The 15969-nt window shown below is 44.0% G+C and overlaps 1 protein-coding gene across 6 annotated transcripts in view; it reads right to left on the bottom strand.

The window, feature by feature from the left end:
- Positions 1-15969, bottom strand: part of MYO9B (myosin IXB) — an 84191-nt gene that overhangs the window by 51390 nt on the left and 16832 nt on the right. For all 6 annotated transcript variants that reach the window (XM_075611236.1, XM_075611237.1, XM_075611232.1 and 3 more), the window contains exon 2: positions 4729-5613. In XM_075611236.1, coding sequence (XP_075467351.1) covers positions 4729-5556 — 828 coding nt within the window. In that variant the 5' untranslated portion in view covers positions 5557-5613. The remainder of the gene's footprint in view (positions 1-4728; positions 5614-15969) is intronic.

Below are 15969 nucleotides of genomic sequence, written 5' to 3'. Positions count from 1 at the left end.
ATATAGATATGATTGCAATTGAGTAAGGGGATAATATTAACTCATTGAAAGTACCTTGAAGGAGAAAGGCGAGTTGGCTAGAGTAGCCGTGTGTATTAACCCTGGTTGTATATCCAAATCACGTGCCCACTTGTGTACTGTTCGTGACAGATGGTATATCGGGACGGATTTAGGGGAAATATTGTCCATTTGAGGGACCTTTGCAAAGGTGAAAAGTGGGACAGTTTGCAAGCTATGTATTAACCCTTGTCACGTATGCAGATCACGTGCTCACAGGTGTGCCATACGCGACATTTAGATCTCCCAAATTATTTTCACTTATTTAACCCCATGGTTGCCAGAGACCTGCAACATATTGATCTGGCAGTCAGGGGTTAACGCTGGATTTCTCCATCTGATGTTGTCATGATATCATGAGATATGTATTTTAAGTCATCTGGTGCTTCAGGGGTTAAAAAAGGTACAACTTGGGTTTGAAAATACAGTGTATTGGGTTTATGACAGGTCCAGGCTCGTCATGGATGGGTGCTGCGCTTCAAACAGAACTTAATTGGGAGGGAGGCCTATCCTGGATGGCCCACTAGAAGTGACATGTGTTGGTTAGAGGGGTGTAAACATTAAGCAGAGGTGACTCTTACAAGCCTCAAAGCAACCTCACAGTGTGTGAATAATCACTGGTACATTCTAGAGAGAAGTGACCCACAGGTTATGTCCTCATTGAAGGACTTTATTAAAAATTAGAATATCATGTGATGTCATCTGCGGAACATGCCAAGAATAACGTGTATCCGTGGCACCGACTAGCATATAATGATTACAGACACGTCAGGTTTAGCATTGTATATCTAAGTCACGTGCTCACTTGTGTGCTGTTGGTGACAGATGATATATGGGGACGGATTTAGGGGAGATATTGTCCATTTGAGGGACCTTTGCGGAGGTGAAAAGTGGGACCACTTGAGAGTGGAGTATTGCAGGTCACGTGCTCACAGGTGTGTTGTACGTGACAAATGCTTATGCTGGAAATAGGTTCCTTGTTAGTTTACCACCACAATGCACCGTGTGAGGAAGAAGCAGACGGTCCCTTAATCCCCCACGATGCACCGTGTGAGGAAGAAGCAGGCGGTCCCTTAATCCCCCACGATGCACCGTTACAGGAAGGAGCAGGCGGTCCCTTAATCCCCCACAATGAACGGTGTGAGAAAGAAGCAAGCGGTTCCTTAATCCCCCACGATGCACCATACAAGCAGGGAAGACGCAGACGGTCCCTTAATCCCCCACGATGCACCATGTGAGAAAGAAGCAGGCAGTCCCTTAATCCCCCATGATGCACCGAGGGAGGAACGAGCAGGCGGTCCCTTAATCCCCCACGATGAATAGTGCGAGGAAGGAGCAGGCGGTCCCTTAATCCCCCACGATGCACCGTGCGAGTAAGCAGCAGACGGTCCCTTAATCCCCCACGATGCACCGTGCGAGGAAGAAGCAGGCAGTCCCTTAGTCCTCACGATGCACCGTGCGAGCAGGGAAGGAGCAGGCGGTCGCTTATCTCGGCCCGTCTGCTTCCGCACATCACGCTCTAGGCTTCCGCAACCCAGAGGGAGCATCCTCAAACTGGGCCTTGCAAACCGCATTTCAAAATGAAAACATTTTAAAAGGCACCAATAGGCAGAGGCATCAGTTCTCATACACAAATCTGCAAAGTGTTTAAATAAAAGGGAACGAAAAAGGCGGATAGAAAAACAAAAACGTTGTAGGAGAAACTCATCCCTCTGCCAAGTTTTCCGTAATGTGACGTCTCTGAAAGTGCTGGGTAAATCCCTCCCTCACCACTGCAACTTGGCAGATGCTGGGGACACAGTGTCTTGCCCTGGGGAAGATATACAGCATTCTGTATACACCCTTCTTAAATGCGAACACTGCCACGTTCGTTCGTTTCAAGCCCTCTCAACACCATTCTTTCTGCATTGAAGAAACGACTTTTTGTCTAACAAATAAAAAGTAGTGGTCCAGCCTTGTTTTGTCAACCGCCTAGCTCAGGGCCCCTCTGGCAGCGTAGGGCAAGGAGGAGAAAACTGAATCCCGTTGTTAAAGTGTGTATACTACATGTATAGTACCGCTATAACAGAAATCCTGTGTTCTTGGGCTTGTAATAGAGAAATAGTATTGGTGCTCTGTGCCCTCTTGTAACATCACAAGGGGAGAGGCATCTTTACCTTGGGCTTGTAATAGAGAAATAGTATTGGTGCTCTGTGCCCTCTTGTAACATCACAAGGGGAGAGGCATCTTTACCTTGGGCTTGTTTTAACGGTGGGTATTATTACACCAAGAATCAGCACATGGGAATGTGGGTCTGTGTGTATGTATATATTCAGCACGACCCTTTGTTATTGTATATCAGTGTGTGTATATGTGTGTCGGTGTGTTCATTTGTTAATGTGCATCGGTGTGTGTGTGTCAGTTTTTGTGTCAGTGTGTCAATCTACACACCGCTACGCATTTACAAATGAATACGCTGACACATGCATTCTGACCGTGTGTGTATATTTGTTAATGTGGGGGCATGTGTATAATATATGTATATACACGTGTCAGTGTCCATCACTGTGTGCGCAGGTTAATGTGCATCAGTGTGTGCGCGCTAGTGTGTATAGATGATATAGATTTAATTGCATAGTTAACCCCTTCTCATGACATTGGAAGTATTATAGGATTAACCTCTTTGCTGCCAGGCTGGGGGGGGGGGGGGGGTGGCAGTAACTCAGTCAGAACGAGTTAATGTTTCTAACAGAGAGAAACGGGAAGGAAAAGCCACAGAGAAGCGATTGGCTCAGGAGAGGTTCCGGCTGCAGAGGGGCGAGGTGCTGAGGTCAGCAAAGCATCATAACCAAGAGAACACTTCTGTACACAGCCCTTCATGTGGATGGCTTGCAATATAGCGGGAGTAAATGCACGCGGGTGTAAATCTGTACACATACATGTATAAATATATACCCATAATAGAAAAGGTGTACACAAAATATATACAAGCATGTTTAGAGTGTCTCAATTTGTGACACGTTACACCGGGTTGAAAAAAAGACTTGCGTCCATCAAGTTCAACTGATGCTAAATTTAGACAACAGATACTTAGCCTATACAGTATTTGTACTTGCAGTATTTTGATCCATAGGAAGGCAAACAAAGAAACCCCAGTGACATATCATCATCCAATGATAGCTCCATGGGGGGGAAATAAATTCCTTCCCGACTCCAAATATTCCAATTACTCCCTGGATAAACATCCTTCCCATGGTTACTTATTTGGTATATCCCTGCATACCTTTCCTTTCTAAAAAGATGTCCAACCTTTTTTTGAAGGTATCTATTGTATCTGCCATCACAGTCTCCATGGGTTATAAATTCCACATTGTAACTGCTCTTACTGTAAAGAACCCTTTCATTTGTTGCTGGTGAAATCTACTTTCCTCCAACCTTAAGGGATGACCCCCGAGTCCTTTGTACTGCCCGTGGGATGAATAGTTCTTTTGATATCCCCTCTTAGATGCTCATTGCTAACGTAAACAAATCTAATTAGCTAGCCTCTCATAAATCAGAATGAATCCAATGTATTATGTTCTTCTAGATTACGTGTGTTGTATGCCAATTGTAAGAAATATCGAAATGGCTGCCATATTCAAGAGACCCAGGTAAAATGATCTGATATTGATATTTCCCCACTATTGAATGCTCCAGTGGAATATCACAACAAAATGTGTGATTAGGATGAAAAAGGAGACTCTCTTGGAGCAGTGACCTAGTGCCAGGGTGCTCAAATCCAGTCCACAAGCCCACCCCTCCCCCCAAACAGGTCAGGTTTTCAGGATATCCCAGCTTCAGCACAGGTGGCTCAATCGACAGCCTGATTGAGCCACCTGTGCTGAAGCAGGGATATCCTGAAAACCTGACCTGTTCGGCAGCTTGAGGACTGGAGTTGAGCACCCTTGACCTTTAGGGTTAACTAGCATTGAAATGAATCTGCTTGGTATTGTCGCTCACTCACTCCTGTGCTGCGGAGCGCGTTGAAGCAATATAAATAAAATAATAATAAGATTTCATAAAGGAAAATATTTTTAGATCATTCAAAGACAGCTTGAGGCCTTAAAAAGGGGCCAATGGCTGATAAAACAAACTTTCCTAAAGAATAGCAGTGTCTTCCTGAAATTAAATCTAACCACGCTAAAAGCAAATATTTTGCTCCTTTGGAAATTAATTACAAATGCATTTCTCAGGGGTCCTTTGCGAGTTTATCAGTAAAGTGTTTGATGTACCCTTGGCCCACGCATCCTCATCAGAGAGCCAATAACAAAGGGTGAGGGAGAGACAGGGCTTTACCCGTTTAAACGCTTGTTGCACACAGGGACAGACAAAAAGGAAAGAGCCAGAGGAAAGGAAACCCCTCACAAGTTTCAGCTCACCACGTTTACAAATAAACTTTACGTATGGGTGGCAGATTTTAGTACAAAAAAAGTAAATCCCCCAGATGTGATGTAAATATGTTAATGCTATTACTAGTTTGGTCCCAGGAGGCACGGACTCCTTAAATGGGCCATTAAAGACCCTTCGCATCTTTAGCCCATCAAATATCTGTTAAAGGTCCCTTCAACAAACATGTTACTGGCATTGTACACTTTGATCCTACATAGGACTGTCCCTTTAATTGGACATGGTATACCCAAACCCTCCCTTTACCTCCAGAACTGGCCCGGCGCCCAGTATGGTCCTCTCCACCCCACTGGCGTTGCCCTTCTGGCTCAGCGCAGTCAGGCAGTGTATGAGGAAGTTGGTGCTCTGCGTCTTTCCTGAGCCGCTCTCTCCGGAGATGACAATGCACTGGTTGATGCGCTTCTTCAGCATGGTGTGATAGGACACATCCGCGATGGCGAAGATGTGGGGCTCCAGCTTCCCCAGCTGGTGGTTGTCGTACATCTTCACGTACTTAGGGTTGTAGATGGGTAGGAACTTGAAGGGATTAATGGCTATCAGGATGCTCCCTGCGTAAGTATAGATTTTCTGCTTCAGGAAGCGGGTTTTTAGGTTGCCCAAGATAGCAGACTCCCTCAACTTCGGCAAGTTACACAGGTCATCATAGTCCTCCTGAGGCCGGGGCAGGAAGCCCCTCTCCACCAGCCTGCGGGCCTCCTTCTCATCGGACACCAGAGGCAGGTGAACATATTTAATGCTCCCGTCCTGGTTCCTCTCCTGCAGAAGGAAGTAGTAGCCATCCACCTGCTGGTGCTTCCCCTGGGCTCTCCGGGGCCACAGCAACACCCGTTGAACGGGCGAGTCGTTGAGATCAAGCACCCACTCCTCCCCTCCCGACTCCTTCACCTCTGCCAACACGTAGCACTTGGAGATGTCCAGCCCCAGGACAGACACAGCGTCCCTGATGACATCAGAGGTTGACGACTCTTTAGTGGCTGGAACCGTACAGCAGGAGTTGCTCCCTGGAGAGAGTTGTGGGTAAATGTAGAGATCGTGGAACCCTTTCTCATGGCCGGCGCCATTTTTTAAACTCATCCTGCCCCTGTCCTGGATCCGGCATGCCGTGTTGTATCAGAGAGCTGCATTCAGCATCTGGAAGGCAAAGTGAGGTTTTAAATGCAACACAGATTTGACCGCAACAATACATAGCACGCAACCAACGTTTAAACGGAGGAGCCCAAAAAACAAAACAGATGTCCTGAAGTGGGTTTGCTGGCTCTGCACTGATTGTTTAATGGTGGCAGAAAAGCCGCTATGGCAAACAGAAACAAATAAAAACACACTTTGGGATAATTTACCTGTAGTCACAAGAGACTAGGAAAAAAAGAAAAAAACACCATTAAATACTCTATGTTTTGGAGAGTGTCATATATGTGCCATTCATAGCCTTAGAGAAACAGTCTAGGCAATATCCTACATGTGCGTTTTTAATAAATCCGTCCTATAGTATTAGGTAATAGTTAATTGTATTAACTCAATGCCATTATTTTCCATCTTACAATTTTTATAGAAGATATCTATTAACAGTTTACATTAATACATTAACTTTTGTTTGATGGGGAAGGGTACTAAAGTTAAAAGGAGGAGGGCGGGGGGGGGGGCACACAAAATACAGATTAAGTAGGAATTGGATATCATCTAAATTATAAATAAGACAATTGCTTCGAACATTTGTCTCAATTAGAAGTCTATAACCCCGTACTAAGGTCTGTCCTGTGTAAGGACTTATCCCGTCATCTCCACCATTGTTGTGGGGGAATAACGGGTAGTGTGGGGCCCTACAAGAGTACCGGCCTGGGGTTTACTATGTGGCTTCCCTGTTGTGTCTTATTGCCATGTTTAATGAGTTTTTAAGCAGCGTTACTACATTCCTCCTCTCTCTCATTTTTTTAGTTGTGTATGTAAAGCGTGCGACAATGTCTAATTCTACAGTCATACCTTAGCTGGCAATTGTTTGGTGCTCCGGTTATAAATCTGTAAAAATCCTGATTTTGTGACTAACATAATGGCTGCCTTTCAGTTTCAATCAATCCTTCAGTCAGGGTACTCAGCAGCTACAATGTGTTCTTATATTACTATGGTATCATTATCTATTGTTACAGTTTGCAGCTCAAACTGCTGGGAATATTGGCAACAAATTATCACAAATAGGAAAGTGTTGCAAAGATCTTGCTAGGTGTGCTAAAACCTGCAATAGAAATAAAAGGATGCTTTAAAAAAAAAAAAAAAAAAAAAAAAAACACTCATTAAAAATTACATTAAGAGTTTAATAATATTTTTTTTTTTAAATGCACTAATAAGTATTATCTAATAATACACAACTGATTGGGGAAAAAAAAAAAAAAAAAAACACCTTTATAAGATGTCACTTGTTTTGCTGCTCGAATATACTGATCATTCTTTGATTTCTATAGCAGGTTTATAGCACACATCCCCAGCTGTGCAAGATGTTTGTGATACTTTGTTGCCAATATTCCCAGATGTTTGAGCTGCAAACTGTAACAATAGGTAATGATACCTTTGTAATATAAAAGAATACATTGGAGCTGCCTGAATTAGGCCTCGGCCATGGTTATTGCTGGCGGGCGGAGGCGCGCTGAGGCTGAGGGAAAGCGAGTGCTTTCCCTGGCCTTAGAAAGCGCGCCGTCCGTGGGCGTGTCGGGGGCGTGTCGGCGGGCGGGCCAGTGACGTCACGGAGCTGGTTCGCCCTCATTGGGCGAACTGCTCACATGACCGGCCCTGCGCTCCGGCAAGCGGGAAAATGAAAAATTTTCATAAGACCTACGCTTCCGCAAGCGCGCGGAAGCGTAGACGAGCCCCTACTAAAGCCGCTCTCATTGCGGCTGTAGGGGCTAAGTGCCGAGCGGAAGCAAGCACTATCCATGGACGCGGCCTTACACTGACTGAAAGATTGATATGATTGATATAAACTGAAAGGCGGCCATTTAGTGAAAAAAGTAAAAAGTGAAAAAATCTGCGCTACCAATTATATATATTTTAGTGAATAATATTAACCTTCAACCATAACAGTTAAAATAACTAATAAGTGATGACTCGGTGTATCAAATAAAATAATAATGACAGTGATATATCAGGGAATACTAAATACACAACCATAAAGTGAATCATAAAGTGAATCGTGAAATTAGAATAAGGAGAAAACCTTAACAATAATAGAGTCTGCTGCTGTGCTGCTTCAGATGGCTCAACATCCTATGTGACTAGTAAAGAAGAAAAAAAGAACAGACCGCGCACAACTCAGTGTAATCAATTAAAATATATTGAAATAAAGTGAAGGTGGTGATAAATGCACGTACAAAGGGGTGATGTTATCAGGCAATACATGAATTTCGGCACGTTACCAACTGGAGCAGTGTTCTCACACGGTGTGAACACTGCTCCAGTTTATAACGTGCCGAGATTCATGTATCGCCTGATAAATGCACGTACAAAAAAGGGGCTGTTAACACCACCTTCACTTTATTTCAATATATTTTAATTGATTACACTACGAGTTGTGCGCGGTCTGTTCTTTTTTCCCTTACTGCCCATTTAGTGAACCCTGGGAAGCAGGATCTTTGCTGATCGATCCCGGGAGAACGAATCGTTCGGCAACGTAGGTAATTCATTTTCAATAAAAGGTAATCAAATGCTAAATATATTAACAAAAAAATATATATTTTTTTTTTGTTATGTGCCGCTCGAACTGCATTTTTAAGCTGTTAGAAGTAATATTTTCCACACTAACTATTGAAGCCACACTAGCAGACACTGGGTTTAAGTAAAAGGTAACAGAAATGTATTAATCTATACAGATTACAGAAATGCTTGTGAAACATCCACACCGATATCAACCATCATTGAATGAAGATGTAAGTCTTAAATACATTTACAACAACATTACAATACTCCTATAACTTCAGCTCATGAAGGTCTTTCCTTTTAGGACTCTATGGAATTCTCAGCAAATGTTTTCTGGTCCGATCCATTTCTATACAGACTGTCACCGACCACTACAGAGATAGCACGTGGAATTATACTGCACAGAAGATTTTAGTCCCACTCTTTGGGAATGAAGACTCTTCTCCAACACTGGAAAGCGGCTTCCTGCCATATTGAATTTGGGGCCAGGCAGAGCAAAAAAAACAGAACCACAAAATCCTAAAGAACCCCTCCACTGCTCAATTCCCTCCAGGCCTTGGGTCTATGAATCAAAGACTGCTCGTAGAAAGCACATTCTTTGTAACGGTCAGGAAATGATTTCGGTTGTACGTCCACACTGCACTCATGCCCAGCCGGACTGAGTCACAGCAAGAGGTCTGTCTAGGGCAGGGGTTGGCAACTCCAGTCTTAATCATACTGAACCACTGATTGAGCCACCAGTGCTGAAGCAGGGGTATCCTGAAAACCTGAAATGTTGGTGGCCCTTGAGGACTGGAGTTGCCCACTCCTGGCCTAGGGCAATTTAACATCTGAAATTTTTTTTTTTAAAAAGGCCACCTCGGACACAGACAGAATAAAAGATAACACGCTCCTTTGCACAGTCATCTCCTCCTGCTGCTGAATTTTGAGAGACACTATTTATGTCAGGCTTCTGTGAGCGGAATTCATTACGTTAAACTCTAGCTGCCTGGTATAAATATAAATGACCTCCTAGTTTGGAAGAGTCTCAGATTATGAAGAAAAGAAGATGGGCAGTTCACTTCCTGAACATTCCTTGTGGATTCTTGCTCCAATAAAAAGGTAACACACGAGTTGTTCATTGATGTAATCGTGTGTGCAAGTGTGAAGAGACAAGTGAGATTTGGAAAGCTCTGCCCAAGCAAAGAGGTGTATAAGCTCTGTCCATGTGAAGAAGAACCCCGTGGGGTTGGGAAAGCTCTGTAGCTTCTTCACATGGACAGAGCTTTCCCAACCACACTGGGTTCTTCTTTACATGGACAGCTTTCCCAACCTCACAGGTTTCCCAACCTTATGGGCGTCTTCACATATACAGAACCCCATGAGGTTGGGAAAGCTCTGTGCACTACAATATTTATCTATAAAAAGAACTCACTGGTCTATTAAAATTTGATCACAATCTGTCACATTTAAAAGGTAGAAAGTGAATTACTCGAGAGTCACTGCCCCCTACATCGCTTTTCTGGAGAAAGTTAATCAAAATCCCTCCACATATGAGTGTACCTTCCGGTCTGATAAACGCTCTCTCCCTCCTCTAGGAGAGTTTCGGCTACTCATTCAGGAAGGAAATGAACACTGCAAAGAAGCTTTTCTTGGACATGAGGAAGTTAAATTGGGAACTTAGGTCACTGACCTACACCAATACTGCAAGGGGTCAGTGGCTGATTGCTTAGAGCAGTCCTTTGAAACTGCCCCCCTCTCCAAAGAAATCACATTGGTATCCAACACACAAAAGCAAGATGACCACGGTTGCTTGGGACCCACAATATCATAACAGAATAAGGCTGCGCTTATAGTGCCGGCGACGACAGCGATGCCGCGTGAAAACAATTGCATTGCCGCCGTCGCTTGCGCTTATAGCAAGCTCGATGTGACGGCTTGGTCGCGATCACTGGAAGTCATTTCAATTTGATATTTCCAGCGACCGCAGCCTGACGTGACCGTCGCCGGCACTATAAGTGTAGCCTTAGGCACTATAAGTGTAGCCTTAGGCACTATAAGTGTAGCCTTAGGCACTATAAGTGTAGCCTACAAATGTTCCCGCCCCCCAGTTTGCGCACTGCTGGCCTAAGGGTTCCATATAGTAGAATACTTTCATAGGGTAACTTTAGAGAGTAAATGGCCTTCTACCTACTACAATTCTTGCTCCCTCATCCTTTATCATTGCCACTTTCTGTATCTCCCAGTGTCCATGTATTGTATTGTATGTCTTTATGTATCGTGTGTCCAGTAATATCCACAGTGCTATTCATATGCTTCTTTAAGCAAGTGTGTCTTAAGGTGGGTCTTAAAGGTGGATAGAGAGGGTGCTAATCGGGTATTGAGGGGAAGGGCATTCCAGAGGTGTAGGGCAGTCAGTGAAAAAGGTTTAAGGCGGGAGAGGGCTTTAGATACAAAAGGGGGTAGAAAGAAGACATCCTTGAGAAGAATGCAAGAGTCTGGATGGTGCATAACGAGAAATTAGGGCTGAGATGTAAGGAGGGGCAGAAGAGTGTAAACCTTTAAAAGTGAGAATGGAGTGTGAGATCCGGGATTTGATCGGAAGCCAGGAGAGGGATTTCAAGGGGGGAGAGATGCTGAGACAGATCTAGGAAAGAGTGATTCTGGCAGCAGCGTTTAGGATAGATTGTAGGGGAGACAGGTGAGAGGCAGGAAGGCCGGACAGCAGGAGGTTACAGTAATCAAGACGGGAGAGAATGAGGGCCTGAATCAGAGTTTTAGCAATCGAGCAACAGAGGAAAGGGCGTATTTTTTTTATATTGCGGAGGAAAAAGCGACAGGTTTTAGAAATGTTTTGAATGTGAGAGGAGTCGAGTGTGACCCCTAGGCAGCGTGCTTGGGCTACTGGGTGAATGATCGTAGTTCCAACAGTAATGTGGAAAAAGGTAGTAGGGCCAGGTTTGGGAGGAAGTGAGGAGCTCTGTTTTTGCCATGTTGAGTTTAAGTCGGCGGAGGGCCATCCAGGATGATATAGCAGAGAGACATTCAGAAACTTTGGTTTGTACAGCAGGTGTAATGTCGGGTGTTGAAAAGTACATGTGTGTGTCGTCAGCATAGAGGTGATATTTAAACCCAAAAGATGTTATTAGGTCACCTAGAGAGAGTGTGTACAGAGAAAATAGAAGAGGTCCCAGTATAGAGCCCTGGGGTATCCCCACAGAGAGATCGATAGATGTGGAGGTGTTAGCAGAAGAGACACTGAAAGTACGATGGGAGAGGTAGGATGAGATCCAGGATAGAGCTTTGTTCCGAATACCAAGAGTATGGAGAATGTGAAGGATAAGAGGGTGGTCCACGCTATTAAATGCTGCAGAGAGGTCGAGTAATATGAGCAGAGTGTAACAACCTCTGTCTTTGGCAGCATGGAGGTCAGTTATTTTAGTGAGGGCTGTTTCCGTGGAGTGAGCAGTGTGGAAGCCAGATTGTAGAGGGTCTAGGAGAGAATATGTCCTCCTGTCACTGAACCGTCCTCCTAAATCTCCTGGCAGCTTAGGCAGCGCTTAAAGTGCTGGCGACGGGACCGATGACGTCACCCGCGAAAGTTATAATTAGGTTTTGAAAGGGGGCGGGCAGAGGTCTCTGATTGATTTAGATAGTCACATGTGGCGACTGTCTCTAAAAAAATCTAATAGACCCGCCTTCAAATTTTTTTGCCGCGCCATCGCGCTTACTATAAGCACTTGCGACAGAGTCAATGTATTTGATTTGGAGCAACGTCACGTCGCTGTCGCCGTCGCAAGACGCAAGATTTATGCTTACAACCATCTTTACCGGACCTCTTCTGCGAAACACCTGTGTATAAACTGTAGCATAATAATAATAGCATGTTCTTGTATAGCGCTGCTAGTTTTACGCAGCGCTTTACAGAGACATTTTGCAGGCACAGGTCCCTGCCCCGTGGAGCTTACAATCTATGTTTTTGGTGCCTGAGGCACAGGGAGATAAAGTGACTTGCCCAAGGTCACAAGGAGCAGACACCGGGAATTGAACCAGGTTCCCCCTGCTTCAAACGCAGTGCCAGTCAGTGTCTTTACTCACTGAGCCACTCCTTCTCCATACGCAGAGAGATTGGTAAACACTGTGTTCCTTTGTCGATTTCTGTAAACTAATTACATTGTCATCATTAGCCAAGAAAATGGAGGGGGAGAAGAGTGACAAATAAGATTATGAAGACAATCCCCAAAGCAAATGGAAATGTAATGTCATTTTCTCACAATTAAGTTCATTCTTTACTTTAAGTGTGATTGAAACTTTAAAGAGGGTTAAATTCCCACCAAGTATGGATTTGTTAATCTCCTCCTTCCCCCCCCTCCCCCCCCCCCATTGAATACCTCTTCTGGAGAATGTTTATTTTCCTCGAGAGCAAGAGTGCAGTTTTGTACTAGGCACAGTATTAATATGTGAGATTACAAAGTGTCCAGGAGACACAGAACAGGTACAGCAGCTTCGGTGCCCTTAGGGCAATTACAGAAGGGGCTGGGAGAAGGTAAAATGGGAGGAGGAAGCAATATACTATATACAGTACATAGTTTACGGAGCCTCAACACCCATGGGGAGTTTACATGTCCGCTTTTCAATTTTGCGAGGCCTGGGGCAGCTGTGTGTTGCACTAATCTGGTTAAAGTGTCTTACTGTATCCGATTTAATAAACATCTACAAAGTTATGTGACCTGTATTTTAATCAATTTTACAGTATATTTATGCTGGGGGAAAAAAGGGGGGGGGGGGGGGAGCGCCTTTCAAAAATAAATCCCTTTGAAACAAACCTTAATATCTTTCAACAAATGGTTTGGAATTCATGTAAAATTGTCCAAATACTTAAGGTCAAAAATGCTATATTGAGGAGACCTGCTTCATTTCTCTAAATATTACAGTATATAGAGCCGCACAATTGTTTCCTGGCACACTTAGCGGAGAAGCAAATGTTGGGTAGATATAGAGTCCGCAGATTCGGCACCAATAAAACTGTTTAATGGTAACCCAAGACTCCTTCTGGGCTGGTCTCCTCAATTCTTCGCTCTCACAAATATCACGTTCAATTAAGATATAGTAGGTTGCAAAATCTAAATATGGTCGGATGACATCGCTCGCCAATGGTTCCTTTGTTTTCTTACCCGGCCTTACCGCCCCGGCCAAAATCTTCATTCATTTTAGGTCATGGATTACGGCTACAATTACAAGAGCTCATATGTTTGCTAGCGGTTGTGTTAAAGTGGCAGTCCCTCCAAGGACCAAAGCGAACCAATTACATTACCCGATTCCCACTGTAAGGGGTCCCCTCTGGGTGATGGATGCCATTTTTATCCAAATATGACCCCTGATGTATTTTTATATTATTTTTTAAAGTGAGACTTGGGAGGGTGTGATTTCCTGTGGCTGCTCTCCTGTGAGTGTGAAAAGTGTGTGGTACAGCCAGAGCGCCCCCCTCCTCACATCCCTATAGGTTCTCCAATGAGGGCAGGGTGAAGAAAACACTTCCCCATTTAGAGGCTCAAAAAAATAAATCTGTTTTTTAATCAATTTCCAGAAAACAAAAAGGAGCGGTCAGATATTTGCTCTTAGCCGTGTTAGATTTGTTTAGGGAAGACAAACACTTTAAAGTATATTTTCTGGCCGACTATGTGGGATTGCACCTTTAAAGCAACAATACTACATCCCCCCCTTCTTTTCTTATTTGTATATGTGAAGCATGGGGCCATGTATTATTGGTGTTATTACCTAAGCTGGCAATCGTTTGGTGCTCCTGTTATAAATCCTCATTGTGCGACTAATATAATGGCCGCTTCAGTCAGTGTAAGGCTGTTGCCATAGGGCGCGCAGCGCGAACAAAATGCAGTACCTCTATCAGGCTGGCTATAGTGTGCGCGAGGAAGCGCGGCATAATTTGAGACACAAATAATTTGGGGGGTTTTGCGTGATGGCCGCGTCACGGCAGCGGTTCAGCCAATGAGGGTGAACCAGCCTGGTGAAATCACAGCCACACGTGACTCCATGCGTTCGGTCGCGCGCACGCACGCCTACACTATATCCAAGGCCTAACTCAGAAGCTACAATGTATCCTTATACTGTATTACTAAGGTAGCATTATCTATTGTTGCAGTTTGCAGCTCAAACTGCTGGGAAATTTGGCAACAAATTATCCCAAACAGGAAAGTGTTGCAAACATCTTGCACTGCTTGGGAGGTGGGCAAAAACCTGCTATAGAAATTAAAGGCTATTTTAAAATGGTATTGTTGGGAATCAGGGGATCCCCGAAATGCATTAATATCAACGCGGTGGACCACCTGCTTCCGAGGTATTTCCCAGTAAAGGTAGCGCCGGGACTTCCTGGTCTTTAAACCCCCGTTTCACACAAGTCAGTAAAAAGTCGCAACCGATGACACTGCCACTCCCTATTGGCCCAAGTGATGAGGCAAATTTAAACCTTTTTTTTGAGAAAGCGAAACTTAGGTCAAAGGGTAGGCGTCACTCTGACGCCACGATCATGCAACTAACTTTACTCCGCAGTGACCACAAGAGAGCCACTGATTAAACCACCTGTGCTGAAGCAGTGATATCCTTAAAACCTGACCTGTTGGTGGCCCATGAGGACTGAAGTTGAGTACTCCTGCAATAGACAATATTCCACACCCCCCCCACCTTCCTCCCCAGGAGGTTGACAAACAAATCATGCACAGAATGGTTGGCAGTTGGATACGTCTCCTCCGATGTAATATTATTCAAATCCAGATAGGTGACCGGTTATCTGAAGATCTCTGCTTGTAAATCTCGCACAGTGGAATATATGGGGTTTGGCAGAGACACCTTGATTGTTAGTCACCGTACCTGCATGATTAATATTTGATGAAAGGTTTTGAATCTGGAATGCTTAATTATTTCTGCCAGTGATTTTTTTTCCCCTCTGTAACATGACTTTTGCAATCCATAATTCCTTTGTAATTGTACATTTTAATTATGAAACCCCCCTCCTAAATTATTGCTTCTCTACTGCACGCTCCATAAAAAAGTTTTACAATTCGAAATACATGGGGGAAAAAAAAAAAGTTTTAACTTTACAAAGAACGTGGAACTAGAAATATAAAATAATGATTGTCATGATATCGTGTTTGTATTTTAATCCATCTGGTGCTTCAGGGGTTAATGAAGGTACAATTTGTGTTTACAAATACCAAATATTGGGTTTATGACAGGTCAAGACCTTTCCTGGGTCTAGGATCTTCAAAGAGAACTTAATTGGAGGGAGGGGGGGGCTGTCATGGATAAACGCTAACCAGATACTATTCTGTCAACCTCAAAGAAGCCTCAATGTTCGTGAATAATAATTACTGGTGCATTCCAGAGAGGTGACACACAGGGTATGCTTTCATTTAAGGACTTTATTAAAAATGAGAATATCATGTGACGTCATTTGCTGTACATGCTAAGAATTACGTGTGTATCCGTGGCAAAGAATGGCATATAATGATTACAGTTATGGGAGGTCTAGCAGATACTAAGGGACAGTTATCCATTTGTCGCTCAAATTTAGGATTAAGACGGTTGTGATTAGTCTCGTTGCGTCCGTCATGGGCGCCCGAATTTATTAATGTGAAACGTGTGTAAGTATTACAGAAGGGAAGTTAGTAGCGCGGTTATATACTGAGGCACAAGTAAAACGCAGTTCGGAAGGAGTTTTTTTTCTCTGTTGTATAACCGTCAAACTCACAGTTAATTTATGACAGAGTGGGCTTTGGGCTTGTGTGTTTCAATTGGGGGGGGGGGGGGGGA

Source organism: Ascaphus truei, chromosome 8 (genome assembly GCF_040206685.1).
Source record: "Ascaphus truei isolate aAscTru1 chromosome 8, aAscTru1.hap1, whole genome shotgun sequence".
Lineage (NCBI taxonomy): Eukaryota > Metazoa > Chordata > Amphibia > Anura > Ascaphidae > Ascaphus > Ascaphus truei.
The sequence above is the reverse complement of the archived record's forward strand: the minus strand, read 5'-3'. Positions and strand labels throughout refer to the sequence as shown.